The 16,751-nt window shown below is 45.5% G+C and overlaps 1 protein-coding gene across 3 annotated transcripts in view; it reads left to right on the top strand.

Moving 5' to 3' along the window:
• Positions 1 to 16,751, top strand: part of PTPRS (protein tyrosine phosphatase receptor type S) — a 164,840-nt gene that overhangs the window by 89,281 nt on the left and 58,808 nt on the right. For all 3 annotated transcript variants that reach the window (XM_072845126.1, XM_072845127.1, XM_072845125.1), the window contains exons 5-6: positions 3,460 to 3,648; positions 13,375 to 13,485. In XM_072845126.1, coding sequence (XP_072701227.1) covers positions 3,460 to 3,648; positions 13,375 to 13,485 — 300 coding nt within the window. The remainder of the gene's footprint in view (positions 1 to 3,459; positions 3,649 to 13,374; positions 13,486 to 16,751) is intronic.

Genomic DNA, 16,751 nt, shown 5'->3' with positions numbered 1-16,751 from the left:
TCACTTCAGCAGCATCCTCATTGTGGCTCTCTGCATTCAATACATAGCGCGTCTGTACATGCTCACACCCTCCTCTCCTCTAAATTATTAAACAACTGTGCACACCCTGCGGGAAAAGGAGCAGCAGCAATACCCGCTTTATCTTTCTTTATCATCCTCATTTCCAGCACAGCTAATTATCTAAACACAGAGCTGCCACCTTCTAGAGCGACAAGGAGACAGTGAGCACCCGTGTCTCTCTTCGCTGTCGCTGGCGACCCTTGCTTTTTCTGTATGACCATGTGTGTGTCAGCACGTGCGCCCAGGTTGGTTCGAGGCATGTCCCCCAGCACAGAGCGTGTCCTCTGGTAGGATTTATTATAAATGAATGCTGAAGTGCTCTCCTCTTTCCTCCCTGCCTCCCTCTATCCCTCCTCCCCTATTCTTTCTCACCCTAATTTGTTCGGTGGCCTTGAGGTAATTCACCAGCTTTTCATCGGGGGGGGGGCCCTTTAAACAACTCAGTCTAAGAGCAGGTATGAATGAGGTGTTTGTTATGCTCTGTTAATATGGCAAGTGCAACACGTGAAAACATTTGCCTGCGTAAGCTAGCATGATTTTCAACAGCAGGCAGCTGCCCAGATGTGCCCTTGAAGCATCTTCAGCTTGCATCTTGGTTCTTTTGTTCTTGCAGTTGCCTGGGCTGCTTTTAGAAAGAGAATTCACAATCCAAACCATTCCTTATTTATTTATTTGGTAACATGTTTGGGCTGGTGTTTGGGGATTGATGGGGAGGGTGGCAGGGCATGTGTGTGCATGTCCTGTGGGGATTGAGCTGAGGTTGTAATTGCATTATTACAGGGAATCCAATTGTTAGGGGATGAAGGCAGTTTCACTTCCCTGGCAGGAAGGAAATCTGAGCACTTGAATCAGTGCAATATGTGATGTTCAGAGATGCTTCCTCCGCTGATCTGATCCTCAAATCTGATCACGCCTCTAGTCGCAGTTGTTTTAATTAAACTCAGAGGAATTCTCCACATTGTGCTGCAAGATTAACATTTTTGTTTGATTAGAAACACTCGGTAATGATAGTTGTACCAGGCCTCCCCCAACGCACGTGCGCACACACACACACACACACACACTCACGTGCACACCCTGCTAGTCAAGAGGGTTATTCTCTCTGTGGATTAATTGGTTCATGAAATTAACGGACGCGGGTTTGAGCCAGGTGGAGTAGCATCACCAGGGAGCAGGATAAAAGCAGTAATCAATAATGATGTCATCTGTAGCCAATGCGGCAGCAGCTCCACGGCTCCTTAACAACACACCACCGCCTGGTTAAATAGCAGAAGGGAAGAGAAGACGTTAAAAGCCTGGCTGAAAGCTGCGCAAAGGCAAAGCAATTCCCAGGGCCCCTCTGTCCTGAGCTCACTCCTGGGGGGACTAGGGTTTTGCAGGACACGTGATTTGCAAGAGCACACACGATTTGGAGACTCCTACAATACCCAAGCACAGCCTGGTGAACTGAGAACTCAAAGGTTTGGTTCAGTCCCTGGTTAAAGACGTTTATGTTTCTAAATAGAATGCAATATCCTGGTTTAGAGGTGCTTCGGACGCACCAAAATGACTACGCCTATATACAACTGTAAGTTTGTCTGTACTAGGAGATCTGTATTACTTTAGCAGTTATAAAATGGCACGTGGTTTTGTTTGTGGTCAGATTCCTTTGATATATGAGGAGAGGTGTGGTTAATACATTTCACTCTCCAGTGAGTCACAATAGATCCTTTATAACTCTCCAGCAATGGTCAGAGGAAGGAAACAATGCACATTTTTAAACACACAATCGAGGCATTTAAACCCTTTTCTTCTCTGTGGTTGCTGTGCGCTGCTAATAACGGTATTAGACAAGAGTTTCTTGGCCTCGGGTATCAGAGCACCACACAAACCTTTAGCTCTGCCTTCATGATCTTCATAGATTTTTAGAAGTTGAGCGTGAGGCACAGCAGTGTGGAATAGCTCTTACCCAAATCCTGTGTGTTTGGAGCTTGCGTGGAGCAGTACTGGGATCTGGCGATTCTGCTTTGCTCTTACAGGAAAAGGCACCCACCATAGCAAGGCCCCTGGGTTTCTCTTGTTCCACTCTCTCTGGGTTCAGCTGTGCATAGTTGGGCTCCATTGCTTCTGATACATAATGTGCCAACAGTGGGAAAGGAGCTCTTGCTGTGGTTGCGGTTGGCAGGGATGTTTCCCAACCAAGGCAAGGGTTTCCAGCCCATCTCTGCTGCCATTGTGAGAGCTCCCATTGATTTCAGTGGGGGCCTGATTGTGATGTATGTTACTTTTTTAAAAATCCCACCTTTTAAAAATCTTTTCTGTACTTTCCCTTCCATTCCCTCACCTGCTTTTGGGATGGATTCAATGCCATAGATTCCTGAGGCTGTGATTCCTCAACATGCCTCAATTGAAATGACGGAGAATCCCTACAAAGTCTCACCCTGGTGCCCACATCCTCCTTCCAGGCCGCCCTCCCCCAGAGACTGATTTTCTGGAGGAAAAAAAATGGCATGTTCCTGAGCTGTATCAGCCAGCATAAGACAGCTCTCTTCCACATGAGTTAGGAGGTCGTGACAAAGATTATGGGGGAAGCACTGGGGTTTTGTATTAGTTATCACAAATTAGTCAGCATCGGTTAGGATTGCCCTCCTCACCCTCATTAGTGAAGGCAAAGGCAAGATTGAGAGGAAGCCGGAAGCTCAGTTGAGCCCATCTTCTAGGTGCTGGTGCCACGTCCCTCTTCTTCTAGGGCAGCAGCACTCCGAATTAATAAATCTAAAAATCACACCCTGTCTGACAGCACTTGGCTTGTTGTTATGTGTGTCCCCTCTGGTAACGACAGCTGGATGATATTTTCCTCTCCTTTCTCTCCTAGTTTCCACTGCGTCTTTGGCAGGCCTTTTCACGTAGTCGCTTCCATTATTTCTCTTGCGCAGTTTGTTCCATACTGTGGGGTTCGGAGGGGGCAGATGAACCGCTCCTTTAAAACGTGACGGTATAGACTGTACTCTGCAGCGCAGGGATCTTTGCCATATGCGTGCACAGCTTCTGCTGTAAAACCAAATAAGTGCAAGTCACTTACCTGACAGAGGGATTCAGTGCAAGACCTGGAGAAGCTTTGAAATGACTATTCCCATGCCCCAAAGGGTTTTAACAGATTGCATTTAAATGTAGAATCTTCCTGTGGGACCTTAGCATAGTCACACGAAATGGACAAGCTGGTAAATTTTACTGTATAATGTGTTTTCACAAACCATCTCTGGACCATTTACTGTAGCCTTGTTTTAAATTGCAATGCACAGAGTACTGGGCAGCAAGTCTGCCTGATGCTTTCTTTGGTGTATTCCATTGAAGAGCTCCTTCAGCTGCCCCGGTCCCTAGTACGTGTTTAACCACTCTTCCTTTGTTCTCTACCACCAGAGGACCAGTTACCTCCTGGCTTCCCAAACATTGATATGGGGCCCCAGCTGAAAGTGGTGGAGCGGACACGAACAGCCACAATGCTCTGTGCGGCCAGTGGGAACCCAGACCCCGAGATCACTTGGTTTAAAGATTTCCTGCCTGTTGACCCCAGCGCGAGCAATGGGAGAATAAAACAACTCAGATCAGGTAAGGTCTCTGCGCGAGACTAGAGGAATTGAGACCTAGATAGAGACGTGAAGAGACTGCTCAGAGGTTTCTGAAGCAGAAAAGAGGGCTGGTAGACACGAGCACCACTGGTGTGGATTGGGGCATTAGCTTTTCTTTGGTTTTGGGACTCATGTTCTTACTTAGGGAGCGGTTGGAGTATTTTCCCTTCCAACCCATCCTCCTGGCCTTTCCTACAGCCTAGTTTTGACATAAAGGGAATCACAGCAGGGAAGCTGGTTCCCATCCGGGAGATGCAGTAACTAGTTCACTGGATAATGGTGCTCCTCCAGCTCAGGGGGAACTGGGGACTGGATGGGAGCTGAGGATGGAGTCCTCAGACCAAGAACTGGGTAAGGAAGAAAGAAAACCACTACGGCAGACACGGCATTTTAGGCCACATGCATCTGGTATAGGGTCCACAGCTCAGGGAGCCTTTTACTGTCAAAACATTATCCTGTTGGCGTAAATTGAGCCTCTCAGAGCTGGTGTTGAAGAACAGCTCTTGCAGGATCTCTCCGGCATCAAGTCCCTGCAGTCATCGCTGCAGAGCAGTTGTGAGCGTTCTGGAGTGACCCCTGGGTGCTCAGTGGCAGTGCCCATGGAGTGGATCTCCATGAACAGATGTACCCCAGCGCCGTGGCTCTTGTCAGTTTTCCGTCTTTCCCCATCTGCCTGTCCATCTGTCTCTTTTGTTGGTTTTATGTTTGTTGTTTTGTGTGTGTGTCAATGTGACATCTCTTAATATTGACGTTTCAGGAGCTGTTTTTATACTTGTTAAATCTGCCAGTTCACTGTGTGAGAATGTGTGTATGTGTGCAAGGAGGGCACAGGTGTATTTATTTTTGAATACTACTGATAAAGCACTTCCATTGATAGCTGTAAAAATGAAGCACCTTCGGAAGTTTTACCTTTTGACAAAAACTAACCCGAGAAATATTCCTTTTCAAATACTGCTTGGACTGACTTCTTTGACCCAGTCTAGAGAAAACATGTCTGCATGATTGGACCTAGCAAGCACTAGCATCACTTCAGCTACATTCCTTTGGCCAAGCAAGATGGAGCATTTTCAAGAGTCTTTTTTGGCAAAAGAATGGCATTGTTGTAGGCAAGGGGAAAGCAGAGGCTTCAGTGAAGCAACTGGGGTTGCTCCGTTCATATTAGACATTTTACAAGTCAGCCAGTCAAGTGGTAGCCGACTGCTTCTGCCCAGACCTCTGCTGGCTCTGAAGAAACCAGTTCTGACTACTGCGATGCTGGAGCTGAACATCAGAGAATGTAACCGCCTGGTTTTTCTCTTGCCTTGTTTGGCAAAGATTATATAGGAAGATTTTTAGTTCTATGGGCCACCAGTGGAAAAGATTCAGTGTAGTTCCAGTTCAGTGTAGCTTTTATACACCTGCGTAAATGCATCCTCATTCAGTGAAGCAAACTTACAAGCAGATACTTAAACTGCTTTGTTGAATTAGAATGGATTGTTGAATCCCACAAACACAGATGAGATTGACCTCCCTGTTTTATCCAAACAGCTGAGGCAAATGCAAATAAAAAAAATCACTCAGCATAAATAATGAGAGGTAAACTAGAATTATATCATGCTCTGTGACCATGATCTGAAGTGTGAGTAATGCACAGGCAGATTATTTTTAATACATTTATCATCTTGCTAGAATGCCTTTAGACTCCTTAACTGGGTTTGATCTGGTGTTTTCCTTAAAGCCACCTGAGTGCTGCATTTTTATTCCAGTGAATTGGTTAGCCTCGGAATGAACCCTTGGCCATTCTGATAAATTGGAAAATACCTGCTGAGAATTAATTTCATTTACAGCTGCTTTGAATTAGTAAGCTGGTGAAACCCAGAAGCATTCCTGTTGTCCTTAGGGGCAGAAACCTGTTGCTTGTGTGAAAGGGAGTGCAGATTCCTGGACAGTCAGAACTTCTGAGTTCCCCTATTTCATCTACTTGTATGGCCTTTCAAAACTTGCATGTTCTGTGATGCAAATGCCTGTGAAAATGCAAAACTTATTAGCGTTAAGGTCATCTGTACTGTGTTAGTATTTTAGTCAGTGGAAAGGAGTTGTTTTAAGACCAAGGCAGAAGAGATTAAAGTGTGTATTTGTAAGCTGAGTGTGATGTGCAAGGCGATGCCTGCTTACGCGCTGATGATGCGAGTGCTGCTAAAGTCAGAACTTAATTTAATACATTTATCTTTCCAGAAAACAAACTTTGCTGCCAGAAGTGTGGCACTAGTACACATTAGGGCATTGGATGCTTCAGGACACTGCTAATGAGCTTCAGTGTCTTTCACCCACAGGTCATCAGTATGACTCCAGCCCAGCTTCTTGGGGATTAACAATTACACCCAACTAACGGGTGTTTGACAAGCCCTCTGTGAACAGGAGCGCAGGGAGGAGGAGTGACCCTGCTACTAAATCACAACTTCATTTCTGCACTTTGTGCTAACAGGCTTAGCATAGAAGCCAGCGACTGTGTTGTCTCTGAAGACTTGGCTGTGCGTTGCTCCCTGATGGAGACTGGGACAGGTTGAGAGAGCAGCAGGACAGGACAGTCCCCCAGATTCTGTCTTGGGGATAAAGTCATCAGGATAGCAGCCATGCCGCTTTATTACGAAGGGTGTTAAGAACTGCATTTATATCAATATATGAGTTAGTGGCAAACATGCAAATTAGCTCATTAAAAGGTACAAGTGAAATGTCATACACAGAGCTCTGCAAAATCGGTAGCTGTGTCCAGATTTGGTTCTCATTTATATGAAAAAAACCTGAATGTTTCGCTGGCAATATAAATGGACCTCTGAGACCATGGTCATTATATTCACATCATCCTGTGGACCCATTATATTATGGGTCTTCAATATAATTGAGAAACAGGTGATATGTCATTAACCATAGAGGGTTTTCTCTATCCAGTATTTCTTCTTCTCCTTTCCATCTCCAGATAAACTTTCCAAACACTGGAAATCATTTCATGCTTGGGAGTTTTGACTGAATGAAAAGCTGAATTGTCAATCGAAGGAGAATGGGAAGAACCTCTGTCTAGGCTCCTGCTTCCCTTAGATATACATGAACATCTCAGCCTTAGAGACCCAGGTTGCTAAGAGTTTAATTGGTCTTGGTGGTGGAAGAGAAACGGGTATTCCTGTCTAACCCCACCACAGGCAGTCTCAGGACGTTTAAAGTAGAAGCCAATGTCCTCTGCTCAGCCGTGCCACCTAGGGGGAATAACGGGAGGCAGCCTGTAGCCACCTTCCTACATCATAGAAACACTAAAACCTTTTGTGTCTTGTTGTTGTCTTCTGTTTTCTAAATAACTGGCTATAACAAACTTATTTTTTCCCTTTTTTTTTCCCCCGCCTTTTTTTAACATTCAGAGACCTTTGGTAAGTTTGTTCAATTAAAAAAAAAAATCAAACCAAAAAACCCCAAACCTGCTAATGTCCAGATTTGTAACCCTTGCCCTTTAAACTAATTCCTCTGTAACAGCTTCTTGAGAGGCATGCTATGCATTTCTTCTACTAACTCTTCCAGTAGGGATATTCTGCCCTCTTAATGAATTTCTGCAGGGGTATTGCAGGCTACAAAAAGAATAATAATCATCCTAATTAATATATCTGTATAAAGAGATAACAGCTAAATATGAACGTCCTAACATTGGATAGATTTTTTTTTGGTAACTTAGCAACAGTTGTCCTGGAATTCCCCGATTACACAATAGCTTGTACCCTGGAACTGTGATAATTGTGTTCACACCTGCAGGAGGTCTTGGAGTTTCACATCTAACAGGGTTATTGGCATTTTCAGAAGGGAGAGGTGGGGGTGCGGCATTTTCAAATTGAAGCTGTAAATCACAGGCTATGGGAAAGGGTTGAGCACAGGAAAAGCTCCCCCCGCTCCAGATCGTCTCTGTCCCTTGAGAAGCCAGGAGCCTGTCTGCAGAACTCACGTCACATTTCCTCCGTGTGCCAAGTCCCCTTTTGTTATTAGAGATGTAGCAATTGCAGCTGTCAGCCAGGATCCGGCATTTTAAAATTGCAGAAGACCCTTGATGATTGCTGGCTTGTTTAGAATAGAAAGCTCTCTCCACCCCTCGGGAGAGGAGCATAGCACACACATGTTCTCACACGTGGCCTGACAGAAGGTGGGGATGTGTTTTCTGTCATTACCATGGCAATGGTGACTGTCCTTCTCTCCCTGTTTTCAAGGCTTGGAGAATCCGTAGGCAGCTTGCTGTGTGGGAAGTCTGAGGAGGGGATGGTGGAAGAGCAGATCCCATCCTCTGTGACAGAGGGGGACACCTGCACGTGGTATTCTGCCTGGCACCATCTTGGTCCTTTATAATGCAGAGGCAAGTCCTTTAAGCTGCCTTTTGCCTCTGCTGCTAAACACTAGGCTGGCCATCTGGGCTCAAGCAGCCTCAAAATTTGCCCTAAATAGGCAGATCTCCAGATCCTGGGAGGCTGTGGAAGGCAATATGAATAGTTTGCACGTGGGATCTCAAAACCAGCTTTTCACTCAGAAGGTCAGCATCCAGTGTGAGTCCTTCCTCCTTTAGTTTTCCTGCGAAGCTGGTGCCCTTATTCTGCCCTGAACAGTGGTTAGCCTTATGCGTTTGCTCATGCACCGTTTAGGACACCAGGCAAGCCAGCTATTGAACGCAGGTGCCTCCCCTCCACCAGCATGACCCCGTATCAAATCTTACAGGGCCTGTCAGAGTTCTTCAGAATAATTAATCTATTTCATATCCTCTTCTAGCACCATCCTGCTGCCCCTATATTAAATACGAAGCTGGTTAGATGTGAAACTCCAACAGTGAAAATCTACCATCTGTGTCCCTGCCGCCATTCAAACTACTGTTCTTTCCTTGCAAGTTACTTGATCTCATTTTGATTCAAATTCTGTCTCCTCCATCCCTGATGTGGGGCATCTTGCAAAACATGTTTTGCTCCTCACCTCTATGTCCTGTGTGCCAGAGTTAGGATTGGAAGGACCAAGGTGGCATTGCTTGGCTTCTCTTGCTCTCCAAGAGCACTGTCTCCAAGACAGTCTGTCTCTGAGAGCTGCTGACAACCTATTTCCAGGGGCAACGCTGATGCTTAGAGGGAACAAGGAATAACTAACCTACAATGACACAAGAAGGTAACGGCTGCTGTTGTATCTATGCTTGCATAGCTCTAACTTCCAGCGTGTTTCTCCTGTCAATTAGAGTGAACTTTTGCAGGAAATTGCCAGGCTTAGCCAAGGCCAAAGAAGCTTTATAGCGGTGGGTGATGTTGGGGTCTCTTCCCCTCCTCTACCCTTTTCCCATTAGCCTTGTTCCACATTTGTGCCACAGATGGCAGATTTTCACTCCAGTTTTGAGATAGAAGGATGTATCAGAGGCTGTTTTTATTTCCACTGAATTGAACTATAACCCTTTGCTGCTTTGTCTCTCTCTCTCACGCGCGCTTTTTAAAACCTTCCTGCTGTCTCCTGTGTGGAGATCTGCCCAAGTACACGCTCCCCCCACCTCTTCCTCTTTCAAGCGCTCTCTCTCCAACCTTTGTCCTGATAGCTAACCAGCCTGCTTTATTAACCTTAGCTAGTTCCTAACCCTAACTAGATGCTAACTTTTCTCTAGCAAATAACCTAACCTCTTAACTAGAAGCTGAATATAACTAGAATCTAATATCCTAACACTATAATACCTCTCTTCCCTCATCTCCTTTGAAAAATAAAGGTGAACTGTAATCAGTGTTTATATATTTTTACCTTCTATCCTGAAAATGGAGGATTGAACCGCAGCACAAGAAGGACGAGCAGGGCTGAACGATAAAGACGGAAGAGGTTTTCTGGTGGTTAAGGCAGAAGATTGGCATGCAGGAGGCTTTGACTCCTGTTCTTGCCTCTGCCACAGACTTCCCTCTGTGACCTTGGGCAAGTTGCTTCACCTCTACCTCGGTTTCCCCATCTGTAAAGTGGGAATAATAATGCTGCTGTACCTCACTGGGGGAGAAGAGAAGAGTATAAGGCTGATATTTATCATGCAATGTGCTATACAAGCCCTGGCTGGGAGGTGCTGCAGAATGACAGCATTGTTACCATTGCAGAGAAGCTCTTGCATTTGTCCCTAGTAAGAGGCAATACTTGTAATTGCGGTATCTGCCCTGTTCTCAGGATTGGGGTAAAAAGCAACCAACTAAAACCCCTTCTTTGATAAGCTGTGTGACAACTTTGAATGCCACTGTGAGCAAAAGGACCTGCCGTGTTTTCAAAGGAAGATGGTTGCAACCTCAGGAGGTCAAACGGGGGGACAGTGATTTTACCATTGACTGTGGCATGGTTCACCAGCCACAGTGTCACTTCCTCTCGTCTGTGATGAGACCTGCCTAGGCAGAAGACTTACATTAGGCACTAAGACAACTGGAGGGGGTTTGAATAAAAATAACCCGAGGGAGATGCAGTCAACAGGCAAGTGTAGCAGGACTCCTCTCTCTCCATACAACCCCCCTCCCGCACTGGCATTAGGGAGGCTTCCACTTCCAGAGCAGTTGCATGAGGTAGCCCTTTCGCTTGGGCAGTAGCATGGCCTTCTTTAGTGCAGAGCGTCTGGCTTCAGTCTCTGTGCGGAGCCACTGAAGGTCCTCGTAAGGACATGCACTGAATTCCTCGCACGTCTGTGCCAATAACTTCAGTTTGGAACTGGGAATTTGGTACTAAAGGTGGGATCAAACCTGCAACTCCCAATGCAGTGCAAGGTACCTGGATGTCCCTTTCCCCGTCTGGGCTAGCACGGCCATAATGCCGACCCATTTCCCCAGGAGCGATGAAGAGAAATGCAGGTTCATCCTATGTTCTGCAAGTAGCAAACAGTAAGGTTAGATGAGAGCATGAAGACTCTCTTTGCATTCTTAGCAACAAGATGGAGCCAGTCTTAAGACTTTTCAAGCCAAGTGCTATGGAGGCTATGCCAGCTGAATTGGACTGCTTTAAAAAGGGCATCCCCACCTTAAGTACCCTGAACCCTCTTCAGTCTGTCCCTATAATTTAAAATGAGGTAGAGCAGTAAGTTTCCTACTGGGAACTGTCTTCCTTGACTCAGGTCCTTTTCCCACGGGCAGTCCAGGTGTTTGGGGTTTTACAGTCTTTTCACTTATTTTCTTTGTTTTCTTTGCAGAAGGTACACCGATCCGAGGTAAGACACCCCCAGCTCACTCACCCACTCTCCAAACACTTCTCTCCACTCAGTTCCTGTTTCATTGACCTGTGCTCAATACAGATTCTTGTTGTTGTTGTTGTTGTTATGTTTTCTTGTCCTGCTTCACCTCTGGATATTTCTTTTTTTATACCTGTCTTTATTTTATATATGGTTATAATGTCCTTTTTTGTTTGCTGGGTGCACTTGGTAATACTGATACTGTTATTCTAATAATGTCTCAGGCTGTGCTGCCTTAGATTTATGGCAGAGTTTTAAGAGCTAATCTCACCAGGACTGTGGAGGACTGAAGTTTATCTTGAGCATTAAATGCTATCAAAGCTTGGTAAATACTTAGGGCCTTCTCTTGATTGGTGCAAAGTGGTCCCGAGCCACGGATGGTGGTGAAAGTTTTCCAATGCTTTGCTCAGTCAGATCTTCAGCACTTACCATCTCGGCGTACCCATTTGTGTGGCTTCAGAGCCTTCTTTCCCCTTCCTCCCCACTCTCTTACCCTTAGGTTTTTCTGGGAAAGATACCCATGGTAAGTAGCTTCTGCAGTGTCTCTTTAATGGAGCCAAAAAGATATTAGACCTCAAGCTGTCACAGAAAGTCAGCAGGAATTGGGTGTGCAGTCCTTGGAAGACCCTGCTTTGGTTTTATCTACACTGGTAAATTTAAAAGTCCATAGTTCTCTGCTGGTAAAAGCAACAAGAGGTGCTGTAGGTGAGATGTACTTTTTCACACATCATCTCTATTGGCTCCTGACAAGTGCTGAAAACTCATTGACCTCTCTACAGTATAATTCCCACCATTGCATTCACCAGCAAAGCTGCAGTGGTCAAGATGAAAGGGCTGAGTCCTTATTCCCCTGGCGAAGGCGCTTGCCTGCAGTTTGTGGTTTTGTTCCTGCTCTGCGGGGTGGCTTCGTCTCCCCTGGTGTACACTCAGACAAGCAATGCTCCTGAGCCGCACAAAAAATTTGTCTGGAACCAGTGGAAGCAACCCACAGATTTGTCCAAATTAACAGAAATTTTTAGGAAAACTCACTGACCAGCTCTCCACCAAAGTGGAGCTTTCAGATGACAGAACATGCTCGAGCTGTAATTCAGTATGAAATATGCTCAGCTGGTGTCTCAGTGTGAAGCTTCAGTCTATTTGGTTTCTAACTCCTGTTATACTGGAATACCCACAGGTTCTTTTGAAATGAATTTAGTTTGGTTTAGTGGCTTGGGTGGGTTTTTTTGTTTTTTAATTCTATCTGTTCTGCCTTTGGGAGCTACCAGACACAGTGGATGCTGGCAGGAGCCGCACTATCACACCCCATCCCTGTCATAAATTCACAGCCTCACGTCTTCCCACACAGCATCCTTTTTCACCCATGCACACGCAGAGGAACATGAGCTCCGTGTCCTCCTCATGTGAACACATTGGTTTTTCCTTCCTGAAGAGGCTGTATCTGCAACCAGCACTGATATCATTTGCACTTTTCTCGCTTAAGATTTTATCAGTAATATTACGCTGAGCTGGAATTGTTTGGTTTTCATATTTAGGGTTTTTTTTCCAGAGATGGGAGTTAAGAGTCTTACCGCATGTGAGCTCTGTCCATATCTGTAGTATAATCATGTACTCCTAATACATAAAACATTTGATAGCCTGTTGAATTATTTATGTAGTGTGTATTTTAACTGGAGTTTTGCAGGGATGAAGCCTTCTGAGGTAAATGAGGCAATTTTCTTCCATGTAGTTACATGCTGCATATCTCTGCATGTTTGCTTACAGGAGTGTTTAGTATGGGCTCTGGGTATACTCTTACAGGCTGCAATAATGTACAGGTTTAAGAAAAACCTTAATCCTTTTGGCCCAGTTGGTGTAAACCACACAGGCAATTTTGAAGTTCCAACGCAGCATTTACAGGGTTTTCCCTTGGCAATATTCACTATCAGTAAGGTGCTTTTCACACTGACTCTTATCTCCTGTAGGCTTCCTGTGAATCAGGTATTTAGGCACAAAACAAAGGCAGCGGTGATAAAAATGCTCCGGGGATCCTAGGCAGTGGGTGACAAAGCCTTTCACTTTTATGGTCACTGCTTCAAATCGAGCAAGGGAAGGTCAACTGCCTTCTGATAGATTTCTGGGGGTCACAGTAATATGGATTATTGAAGTTGATTTCATGAGTTCTGGTGCAGAATGTCTGCATTGCAGAAGCCACAAAAGTTAGTACTTTTCCTGACCATTTCAGTACGGAGAGTAACACTTAGTGTAGAGGGGGGTATTAAATTTTCTCTTCCTGTTGGGTATGTCTCCAGCCGTAATGCTGAGCACAGACGTTAGCTGGTACCGGCAGAGGGCTCGGCACTTCCAGAGCTCATAGCCCAAGACCCCCAGGCAAGCGTCCCCGTGTGTGTTAGCCTAAGGGGAGGAGAAAGCAAAACATTGACTCTATTGCTCTCTCTTAAGAACAAAACAAAATGGTGATGATGGTGTCTTTGCTGCGGTCTTCTTCTCTCCTCCCAGGTGGCCTGCAGATTGAAAGCAGCGAGGAGACAGACCAGGGGAAGTACGAATGCGTCGCCAGCAACAGCGCCGGAGTGCGCTACTCCTCACCTGCTAACCTTTACGTGAGAGGTAGGGAGCGCATCGGCTCACAACACTGGCAAATACTTCCCTCCCCATGGCCTTCCTTTGTCCCCAGCTGTTTGAGTCGATCCTGCCCCTGAGCGCTGGGGAGGCACTGGTGTTAATGGTTTGGATCCTTCCAGTGCGCTGCTGAGCTTGCAGGGGTTTGAGCTTCCTGGTGCGCCCTGACTTCCTCACCATTGCTGGTGGCTCCAGCTACCGCGCCAGAGCTGCAGAGCAGCGGTACACAGCTGCGTCACCCACAGTGAAGTCAAGTGTGACCCAAAATAGTGTGCCCAAGAATCTGCCAGCATCAGCCCACAGAGCCCAAAGGGGAATGAACAGCTTTGGCTGCAAAGAGGCCATAATCCCCTTTTCTCCCGAAGGATCCCTGCCCTCTGGAAGTGGGAAGGTTTCCGTTCTGCTGGTGTGGGTGTGAGAGGAGGGGAGGACCCTCTCAGCCCCCTCCACTGAGCTCTCTGTCCCCTGGATCTTAGCAGATTGCAACAGGAGGGTGCATTCTCACTTCTCGCCCAAGTCCCAGCTGGTTTTCCCTTTGCCAGCAGTAATTTGTCAGTGGTTCCTTGGGCATGAACGCTGGCCGCGGGCACAGACTCAGAGAAAGCTGGAGACGGCCAGCAGACAGCTCTGCCACAGTGACAGATTCCTTCACCCATGTAGCATGAGGAACAGATGACAGGGGGATTGGCTTCTGCTTGATGCCCCCTCGATGTTCTCACACCAGTGGGGCAATAGCCTTTCTGCTTTCTTTGTTACCTTATTTTAATCTCTCTGACCTGTAATATTTTGTGTGTAGCTTTGGTTTAATATCTTTCCACAGCAAAACCCTTTTGGTAATGAGAGAGCAGGGCTGGTCCTTCTCGCTTTTTTAAAAAAAGAAAAATACCATTGGGAGGAAAAAAGAAAAGTTACATCCCAGCAAACTGTTCCCATTTCCATCCCATCGACAGAGGAAGCGCCTCCCACCTACACTCACGTTAACTCTGCAGTCAAATGCAGAGCCATGCTCCTGTGTGCACTCCTTTCTCTCTCTCTTTCTCTCTCTCTCGTGTCTCACGCTCACTAAATCACATGCACATGGAGAGAAGGCTTTTAATAATTTAATGTTTCCAAGCTAAATTTTTAAATAGCCTTTTGTGGCCAGCTGGAAAATTGCGTTTGAAATTTGCCCTGTCGCCTGGGCCCCGAAATTCTTCTTTTGGGAATGTAAATCTGGATCTGATACTAATTCAGGGCTAAATCCTTCGCAGACAGCTTAGCTGGAATGTTTTGGGTTCTTTTTTTTAAAAAAAAAAAAAAGAAACAGGAAAAAAATGTGGGGATTTTTCATTATTCTTTTATTTATAAATTTCCTCTACCTTTCTGGCCACTCGGAAACTACCCAGGAGACAAAGGTTGTAACCATGGAGTTGCTTGTCTCCGCACCTGGATAAGAGTCGGCTCCAGGTGGATAGCCCTCTTTCTATCCAAGTTAGCCTGTGTGTACCTGAGGCCTGCCTGAAAAACAAAGCCAGCATTAGCCGGCCGAGAGAGTGCAGAAAACACCGTGTAAGCAAGCTCGGCCTGTGGTTTGGGTGTTTTTCATGCTGTTTAATTCCTTGTTTCTTGTGTGTTAATATCATGGAAAGGTAACAAATTTCTGAAATGGATTTGCTTTGGTGGGAGGGAAAGTTCATGCACATTTTTCTTCCCGTTTTTTGTTTTAAAAGAGTCTTGAACACTCTTGTGTTTCCAATTGACTTGTTTCTCCCATAACATGCTTGTCTCTATAGAACACCTGGGATAGGAGTTGTAAGTTTTAACATTGCAAGGAAATGTTTTGGTTTTGTTTTGCCTTTCTTTTCTTCTTCTAATTATTTCTTTTTCCTTATTCAGTCCCATTGTGGAGTTAGTGCAAGCAGAGCCGGGCGTGGGGGCTGGTGGGCGCACGGGCTGGGGGAGTGGATTTCCAGCTTGGGATCTCCTTTGTATCGGGTCTTCTCTGCCTGGTACAGGTTCCGCTCCCCCTTCTCTAAAGAGCAGATGGACTTAAAGAAGTGAGAACTCCTTTCTGGGGTTGGCACCTCTGTCACGTGCTGATTCTGAATTAGGATTGCTCACAGTCTAACCTCTGTACAGAGCTTGGTTGTTCTTAAACAAAAGGGACCTAGCTGGATGGGAGGGGGAAAGCTAGGAAGGCAGGAAAGAGGGTCGTTACTATCTTCATTTTTTTTCCTTTCTTTTTATTTTGGTTAAGAGAAAAAAACAATCAATTTGCAGCTGACAGCCTTGAGAAGGCCTTTTTTTACTCTCTCTGTGTTTCCCCTATTTTTCTCTTCTCCTCATGTCATTGTGTTCCGCATCAAACCCCCTTAACATCCCTCAGAGCTACGAGAAGGTTGGTGTGGTTTTTTTCTTTTTTACTTTCTTTACCCACATTTTTACATTCTTAAGAGAAAAAATTAAAAAAAAATTAAAAAAATTAAAAAAAAAAAAAGAGAAAAAGCAAGAAATCTTTAAGATGAGCGAGACCCGCCCGTTCCCGGGTCTCGTAGAGATGAGTTGAGTTGCATTGTGGGCCTCTCTATGCATCCTTTGGTAATGTTGCTGAGTTCTTGCACTTTTTTGTCGTCATGGTTACCTTGCCGTTTGGACATTGGGCCTGATGCATGATAGGAGAATGTAACAATCTTCTTTGCATGCCACTTTTTAAATTAATTATGAATTATTTTTTCTATATATAAATATGTATAGTTTGGTTTTGGTTTTTTTTTTTTTACAATTCTGGTTTATTTGAAGTGGATTTACTCTTCTTTTCTAAATTTTTAGTTCTGTTTGGGTTTTTTGCTTTTTCTTGATTTCCTATTTCAGTTTTGATTGGTTATGCTGTGCTGTAGTTTATTCCAAACGCATTGTGAGAAGCCAGTGTTCCTGCCCACCCGGTGGTAACTGAACTCCTCAATCCCTCCAGGAGGAAAGGAGTCACACAGCTCTAACGCCTGTCCATGGAAGCCCTGCTATTTGGGACAAGCCTCTGTTTTGGGGGGAGGGAGGGATCTGGGAAGTGGAAAAGATGGTAAGAAGCCAGGGTGTCGTTCCAAGAGTTAGAGCAGACCCTGGGTCACGTTATTACTTACGTATTTCTTGGAGGTGTGGCTCTTGTTCCACAGCCTGCACACACAGAAAAACCCTGATCCCTGCTCTGAAGGGCTTCCCCAGCCATGCAGAACTCGCTCACTGGTAACTGGCCGTTTCCCTCCAGTAACACCTAAGAC

The sequence above is a fragment of the Ciconia boyciana genome, chromosome 24 (assembly GCF_034638445.1).
Source record: "Ciconia boyciana chromosome 24, ASM3463844v1, whole genome shotgun sequence".
NCBI classification, from domain to species: domain Eukaryota; kingdom Metazoa; phylum Chordata; class Aves; order Ciconiiformes; family Ciconiidae; genus Ciconia; species Ciconia boyciana.
The sequence above is the reverse complement of the archived record's forward strand: the minus strand, read 5'-3'. Positions and strand labels throughout refer to the sequence as shown.